Genomic DNA, 7,993 nt, shown 5'->3' with positions numbered 1-7,993 from the left:
TTGTATTAGCTGTCAAGTAAGGTCGCTCGTCCCAATACTTCCCCCACATTTTTTTCATCAAGTGGGTCAACGGAACAAAACGCCGACTGAGGCCACGCTCGTCGGCATAGCATCATTGGATCCAATTAGGTAAATAAATAAACAATATGCCTTCTGCTAGGGCGGCCTTAATGCACTTCTAATGCATTCTCACCCCCACCACGCCCACCCAGCCACCAGTGGCCGCAGTGTGGCAGGCTGCACCTTCTCCACTTAATTGATGTAATTGTACGATAAGCCGCCTACAGTCTTATGCGGACGCTAAACTGATTAATCGCTTGTGTTAATATGATTTAATAGCGGGTGATCTGCTTAATGCAGTTAGCCATGCAATGCATATCAATTCATAACAATAAGGCTGACTTGTATTATAAAGCGCCCTTTTTCCCAAAGCAGGTTCGGGTCCAACATTATTTTGGTGTACCACCATTTTATTTGCTCGTCTGTTTTTTTTTTTCTCCTGTCTTTGTGCGCACTAGTGTGGTGACAGATGGCGAAGCCCTCCTCCTCCTCCTCTTCCTCCTCTCTCGCTCGCTCTCCATCTATGTCTCTCCATCCCTCTCGCCCCACCCCTCCAGGGAGGCCAGATCCCACCGAATGCGGGCGCATGTCAATCAGCGGGCCCCTCATGTGATGGCTCTTGCCGGTGACGTGCAGCCATATGGGCGCTGGCATCGCATGCCTTCTAGCTGGTATGTAACCTCGCTCTTCACTCTCAAACACCCTCACTAGCTCCCCTCATTCTCTCTCTTTCTCGTGCTCACCCTCTCTGGAGGAGGGGGCGGAGAGGGGGGCGAGGCGCCCAGTCGAGGAAGAGCCCGCGCGCCGTATACGCACCTGCACGCCGACACGGAGCGACCATGCCGCTTCGGTCCCAGAAGATGGTGGTCTAAAAAAAAAATAAAATAAATAAAAAAAAGCTCGGACACCTCCCCTCCCTTTTTTTTCTTGGCTACTGCACCCCCACCCACCCCTCCCATCCCGCGAGAAGAGCTCGAGCGCAGGTGAGTTTGCATGCAAACGCCGGCGAGAGACGATATTGCGATTTACGGACGTTCACGAACGCACCTTTTGGGGGATAATTGGAATGGTGCGATATGGACAGCTGATTCGCCACTTTTCTCTAACCTCTCCACATCCAATTCATGTCGATGGGTAAGCAATATTTTTCGTTTAAAATTACGGATTGTTTTTGTCGTTAATTGGTATTAATAAACAGCGCGCGTTATGTTCGAATGGAGACGTCTCAAATTGGCACTTTCTATCCAAACAAGCCTCCGTTTTCGTCGTTAAATCTCATTTATACAGATTGAATATACTTAGAAAATGTTACATTTCAACGTGCAGCGCGTGTTTTCGTTTTTCTGCATGGGTTCAAATCTACATTTGCAAACAATTGCTTCGTTTTTTTTGTTTTTTTTTTGTTTTGTTTTTTTAGCACTCAGTATTATTCCTTCGGGAGCCTTATCCCGAGTCAATCAAATTAATCTAGACCGTCATCAAATATAATTCACGTTTATGTCAATGGAAGAGTTTTGCTTATAAAATATGACAGATTTTCTCTGATAATTTATTTGCATCTGTTCTTCCGCCCATTTAAAATAAACACGCACCTTTCGGCTCCTTCATTAAATCACAGCCCACGGCCCATTTTTATATATTTAACGAGCCCTAAAAGCCCGACAAGGTACACGTCCATCTGGGAACGCGCACGCGTGCTTGCGTGCACGTGCAGTGAAATCAATTTCATGTTTTTGCATGCTTGGCCTGTTAATTGTTTTTGCTTCTAATTGCCGCAACGAAGAAAGACGTGTGGTGTGTGTGTGTGTGTGCTTTTTAAAAGTCGATTCTGCCCGTGGCGTGTGCCCACGCACACATACACACATCAAGCGATAATAGGCTACCTATGGTTTTACATTATAGCACAGACGTAAAATACAATTTAGAGTCAATGGTAAAAAACAAAACAAAACATATAACATATATTATTTAGATTTATAAGATGTGGTCAAATTGGGCCGTTTTCAAGTTTTAAACGGATGTCATTGATATTTCCTTTTGAATTTACATATATGTTCAATTGACAGTTTTCACTTTTTTTTCTTTTTTTTGGGGACGTTACCATATGTCATTAAAGTGGATAAAGTGCTTCCTCTCCAATTTCTAATTAAGACAAAAGAAGGCGATGTCAAAATTAATAATTTCAACACTTAATCTGATTGCTTTTATAGCTGGGATTTTTTTTTTAAATATACCAAAGACACCTTTGAGGGCGGACAAAAATAAAGTCAATAGAAACTAAAATGACATTGTTCATTAAGCTTGATTATTTTTTAACAAATGGATGGATGGATAATATTCAATAATGTAATTTTGCAGCATGAATGTAATATTTAGAGTAATTTTACAGCAGGCAATACAACCAATTAGATTAGGATTTTTTTTTTTTGTTCGCCCCTTTTGTCGTCCTGTGACAAGACGTGTTGGGGATGAATAGTGTTGGAATGCCGCCAGGATGGATGTGGGCGTCCCAGCCTCCCTCCTCCCCTTCTCACACCCTCATGGGAGCTGTAGTGTGTTCCCCCTCCTCCCCCCTCCCTTTTGCCCATGCACTAAATACAGTTAAAACAAATACTATATTAGTAATTTACTGCGATGACAAATACGTTCAAGTGTGATATCTCCCCAAAATATCTTCATATTACTCTTTGACTTGCCATCATTCAAATATTTGGAGGCGATGTTCTTTGGCAGATTAATCACCAAAAATGTAATGGCATACATCAAACGGTTTCTTACTTCCAACCGCTTTCATCACACGACGGGCACTCCATTTTTGGTTCCTCACGACCCGAAATTCGTCTGGATTCCCAAAATGTTCTCGTCTCGTGCACGGGGCTGGTGTGTGTCCAATGTCTCCAACCGGTCCATCTGCTTCTATACCTCGGTCGTATTCATGCAGCTCTGGGAATCTGTCTTCTTCAATCTTTGTTTGGAATCATCTGACATCTTTTTTTTTTGTGGAAAAAAATAATTTTAAAACTATCCCATATGATGTTTTCATACTAGCAAGTTGACACATTTTCTTTCTTCAAATGTTAATCGTACATTTGCCATTATTTAGGGTCATTTCCAACCGAAATAAAAACGAGGGGAAAAATAGTATGGGCAGTCAAAAAGCAAGTTTTTTTTGTTTTTTTTTAAGTGACACATTGCAGAGTAATCTGCCCTGAAAACCGCAAGTAATTAACACTACTCCTGTTTATAATTGTGGGAATGCTTGAGCATTCCCACATATATTATTGTGATTTTTATTCTCCACATTTTTTGCCGCTTAACAACTCCCACATAATACAGGGTGTTCCAAAATGTTTGAGCCCATTTCGTAGGCCAATCATTTTGACAATTTGCGTTGGAATGACCTCAAATTTTCACAGCTTATGTAGAAACGTTTCAAGTTTTTGTGTGTAACATCGAGCTTACATAAAACACAGGAAAGGAAGTTCTGAACGTCCTAAAAAGCACTTGGGCTGTAATAACAAAAAATATAACCTGCCACTTGGTGTTGAACATTTATGAAAATCTGTCATAGAACCAACAAATATTTGTACTTTTCTTTTTAAATTTAACCAATAAAACTTATGACCGTCAACATAAAGTGTATTTAGTTTCATTAAGATAGTTTCCGAGATATGTGTATTTAGAATAGGGTCAACCATTTTGGAACACCCTGTACTTCCAATCTATATTGTTAAAATTTCAACGAGCATAAAAAAATTCACACCTCCCGGGGTATATATTGTCTGATTTTACATTACTTTCCAAGTATCACTTTCCACGCCCACTCCCATATATATAACTTATCATCATTACCAGGTGTCTGATACTGCTCGGTGGCACAGTTGGTAAAGCGCATTGTCCAGTAACCAGGAGGTTATAATTTCATAATTTATATCTCAATTGACTTCATAAGCATTCCACGTGCATTCAAAGTTTAGCATTCCGCTTCCAGCATTCCCACGCAATTTCTCCAGAAATTGCACTTAGTCTAGTTCCTTATATTAATAGTTCAAACATTATACAGATGATTTGATTCAAAACAACAACACTAAAAGTGCACATGGCAAAGACTCTCCGTCACTACCCAGGTTAAACTTAGCTCCTCCCCAACGTGCAAAGATTGGCTCAGTCGATGCATCGCTTGAACATAGTTTTGTACCAACTCCTAATTTCTCATTTGAACAGTGCTTTCGCACCACCTCGCGGCAGTTTAGCGCATTTCGTAAAAAGCACAAATAATGCTGTCTCAGTAAAAAAAATAAAAAAATAAAAAAAATAATTATATATATATATATATATATATATATATATATATATATATAAATGCAAGGAATGACCATGTTTCGTAGGACCGAACAATTCCAAAAAAGATTACAATTGAGAATTTTTTTCTTAATATCGCGATTGCAATTTAACATGTGATTATAGTTTCACGCTCCTAAGTAATGAATTATCAATTTTTTACAATCAATTTTGCAATCATTTGGATACTTTTTTTTTTAAACTGAAAATTGTCCAAATGCTGGTAATTTTAGCTTGTCAACAGCAAATGTGCTCATGTTTCTGTAGTTTTCCATGCAAGCCGACTTAGCTTTGTGTTGTGTTGAATCAAAATCATGCAAAACAATGATCCACATTTTTGCTCATTTTCTGACATGTTACGGATCAAATTCGTAACTTAAATCATCATGAATTTATGTCCATTTGAAAGAATGTCCTGTTTTTGAATAAGCACATACACAGTAAGTAAATCGTGTAGTGTAAATTTCACTCTTTAGATAGGGACCATATAGAGTAAAATAAGATTTACAACAGGAAAAAGAGTCAAATAAAGCTGGAAAAAATACATAAAACACACTCAAGGGTTAAGGTTTGAACTCACGACCTTCAGCTTGGGAGACTGCCACACTACTAGCTGAGCTATGATCCTAATATTTAGCTCTATCCAAGAGAGCAAAGATCGTTTTAGGTCTGTTGGAGTTGTGCAATCATGGAATCGGTTGCAGCTGACACTTTAATTTTTTCTTTTTCCCAATTCTTTATTTTAATCTCTTCCAAGTGTAAATATTACTCTAAAACGTCTATTTTAAATCGAGTCAATTTACCTCTACAGAATTTACTGTGTAGAAATTCAGATGTTTTCTAACCCGACTCATCGATTAATCGACTAAATGACTGATACTCGAAGTGGACGTGAAAATTCAGTCTGTGTTCCTTTTCTCTCCCCTCGCACGCAGAGGCAAAATGTTGACGAGGCTTTTCAACGACCCGTCGCTGCTCCCCGACGTGCAGAAATATTCGGGCTGGGCGGACGACAGCGATGACGACGACAAGATCAAAGAGGACGACGGCGACGCGCGGGACAACCCGGACGCCTCCTCCGAGCTGCGGGGGGGCGGCCGGACGCACTCGGAGCACGCCGGCGAGGATGAGGACGACGAGGATGACGAGGACGACGGCGCGGAGGACGACTGCGGCGGCGACGACACGGAGGGCGAGCGGCCCAAGAAGCGGGGCCCCAAGAAGCGCAAGATGACGCAGGCCCGCGTGGAGCGCTCCAAGATGCGTCGCATCAAGGCCAACGCCCGCGAGCGCACGCGCATGCACGACCTCAACTCGGCGCTGGACAACCTGCGCAAGGTGGTGCCCTGCTACTCCAAGACGCAGAAACTGTCCAAAATCGAGACGCTGCGACTGGCCAAGAACTACATCTGGGCTCTGTCGGAGATCCTTCGCTCGGGCAAGCGTCCGGACCTGGTGTCGTACGTGCAGACCCTGTGCAAGGGGCTGTCGCAGCCCACCACCAACCTGGTGGCCGGCTGCCTGCAGCTCAACTCGCGGAACTTCCTGACGGAGCAGCAGTGCGCCGAGGGGGCGCGCTACGGCTCGGGTTCCTTCGCCATGCACTCGTACCCATACCAGTGCGGCCGGCTGTCCAGCCCGCACTGCCGCCAGGGCTCGAACTCGCACCCGCTGGCCTCGCACGCGTACTGCCCCGCGTACGACTCGGCTTACGGCGGCGGAGGCGGCGGCTCCCCGGAGTACAACAGCCCCGAGTACGAGGGGCCCCTCAGCCCGCCGCTGTGCGTCAACGGGAACTTTGCCCTCAAGCACCAAGGCGCGGCCTCGCCTGACCACGACAAGCCGTACCACTACTCTATGCACTACTCGGGCCTACCCGGGTCCAGGCCCGGCGCTGCCGGTGCCGCCCACAACTTGGTCTTCGGCTCCTCGGGGGCCCGCGGTGGCATTCACTCGGAAAACGTCCTGCCTTACCACGACATGCACTTGCACCAGGAGCGCGCGCCCGCCTACGACGAACTCAACGCCTTTTTCCACAACTGAACCCCAGCGGCAACGAGAGCGCCCTCTTGCTGCCCACAATCTTTGCTCATCACGCTTCATTTTCAGACCTTTCTTTCTTGTCCTTTGCAATCGTCAGGGAAACGGAAGTCGTTTGACACGTTTATTTGCAAAGTGATGGTGTGGCGATTAATCGGCGATTAATCGCCGATTAATCTGTTATCAACTAAGCAATTATTTTTGAGAATCGATTTGTCAATTAGATGCCTTTTGTTCATTTAAAATTGCCCAAATTGTAAGAATTAGCCTCTCAACAGTTGATGATTCTTTGATTTCTGTTTTCCTTCATGAAATCATCTTTGTGTTGAATCTAAATAAAACATTTGTTTTTACTTTGGAAAACAATGATCAGCCGTTTTATCTTGTTTTCTGACCAAACAAGTAACAAAATCACAATTGTTGTTACTGCATTTTCTCAATTTGAAGTAATGTCCTGTTTTTCATCAAAGGAATGGACATTCAAACAAACAAATTTTTTCCCTAAAATCAGATTGATTAATCAACAGATTAATCGATTATAAAAAAAAATATATATATATATATATATATATATATATATATATATATATATATATATATATATATATATATATATATATATATATATATATATACATATTGTTAGTTGCAGCCCTATTTCAAAGTGGAGAAAAAGATGTATTTTGTATTTGTGTTGGTGCTCGTTTATCTTGTTTATTTAACACGTTGCCATTGGAGAATCGGAGCAAAAATGTACACTAAATGAACATCTGCAGGAGGTGGTGTGTGATTTTGATTCAGTTTCTTTTCCTCATTTAGTTATCAGACATCTTGAAGGTCTGTTTTTCTTTTTCTTTCCTTCTCTCAAATCTGTTGTTTGGCATCTATGCAAAAGCAGACAAAAACATTTCCTCATTTTTCCAACTGTCATTTATTCTTCATGCTCCTTTAACTTATCTGCTACTACACGCATTTTTTCCGTTTTTATTTAAAAAAAATATTTATTATTGCTTGCACGTCTATTTATTATTGTGTTTTCCCCTCTGTAATTAATGTGAATAGTCAGTGGAAATGAAGGGACCCCCCTCCACCCCATGTGCTTATTTATTAATTTTCCCATCAACTCTTTCAACTCTGTATTCAACCAAACTGTGTGGCATAAGAAAAAAAACGACAATAAAATGACAAACTATGAAATTGTGCAAGTTGATTAATTTCCATTCTTTCTCACTCATATCGCATTTCCTTCATTTATTAAGATCAGATTTCTAATGAGGCGATTAGTGCACGAGACCAACCTTCCCCCATGTTGGCATTTTTTCCTCCTCCCTGAGCGAGGTAACTTGGCGCCAAAAGTGAGCGAGAGCGTCACGTGTGCCAGATATCTGAATATTTGACAAAGGAGTCGTTTAAAAAAAGCGAGAGATCGAGAGAGAGAGCGCGTGCGCGTGTCTGTGTGTGTGTGTGTGTGTGTCCTATTTCACGCGGAAATGTTGCAGCGGATTTGCCGCGAGTCTCATTTAGTGGCCAGTGACGCATTCAAGGTCAACTC

The 7,993-nt window shown here is 42.2% G+C and overlaps 1 protein-coding gene across 3 annotated transcripts; it reads left to right on the top strand.

Annotated features, from left to right (window-relative positions):
• The first annotated feature begins 660 nt into the window (after positions 1–660).
• On the top strand, positions 661–6,925 carry neurod2 (neuronal differentiation 2). 3 transcript variants are annotated; one of them, XM_077495243.1, is made up of 3 exons: positions 661–731; positions 815–1,043; positions 5,337–6,925. In XM_077495243.1, exon 3 carries the CDS (start codon positions 5,344–5,346, stop codon positions 6,442–6,444), a length of 1,101 nt encoding a protein of 366 aa, XP_077351369.1. In that variant the 5' UTR covers positions 661–731; positions 815–1,043; positions 5,337–5,343; the 3' UTR covers positions 6,445–6,925. The 3 variants fall into 3 exon arrangements, with proteins under 3 accessions (XP_077351369.1, XP_077351360.1, XP_077351379.1); XM_077495234.1 differs by lacking the exon at positions 661–731 and having other exon boundaries at positions 769–1,043; XM_077495253.1 differs by lacking the exons at positions 661–731; positions 815–1,043 and adding an exon at positions 1,058–1,194.
• The last annotated feature ends 1,068 nt before the right edge of the window (positions 6,926–7,993 follow it).

Source organism: Festucalex cinctus, chromosome 1 (assembly GCF_051991245.1).
Source record: "Festucalex cinctus isolate MCC-2025b chromosome 1, RoL_Fcin_1.0, whole genome shotgun sequence".
NCBI classification, from domain to species: domain Eukaryota; kingdom Metazoa; phylum Chordata; class Actinopteri; order Syngnathiformes; family Syngnathidae; genus Festucalex; species Festucalex cinctus.
The sequence above is the reverse complement of the archived record's forward strand: the minus strand, read 5'-3'. Positions and strand labels throughout refer to the sequence as shown.

Bases quoted from the DNA above. Each gene is read 5' to 3' on its own strand.
- neurod2 (XM_077495253.1), top strand. From the start codon at position 1,127: ATGGTGCGATATGGACAGCTGATTCGCCACTTTTCTCTAACCTCTCCA. The intron at 1,195-5,336 runs GTAAGCAATATT...CCTCGCACGCAG, and splicing joins CATCCAATTCATGTCGATGG to AGGCAAAATGTTGACGAGGC.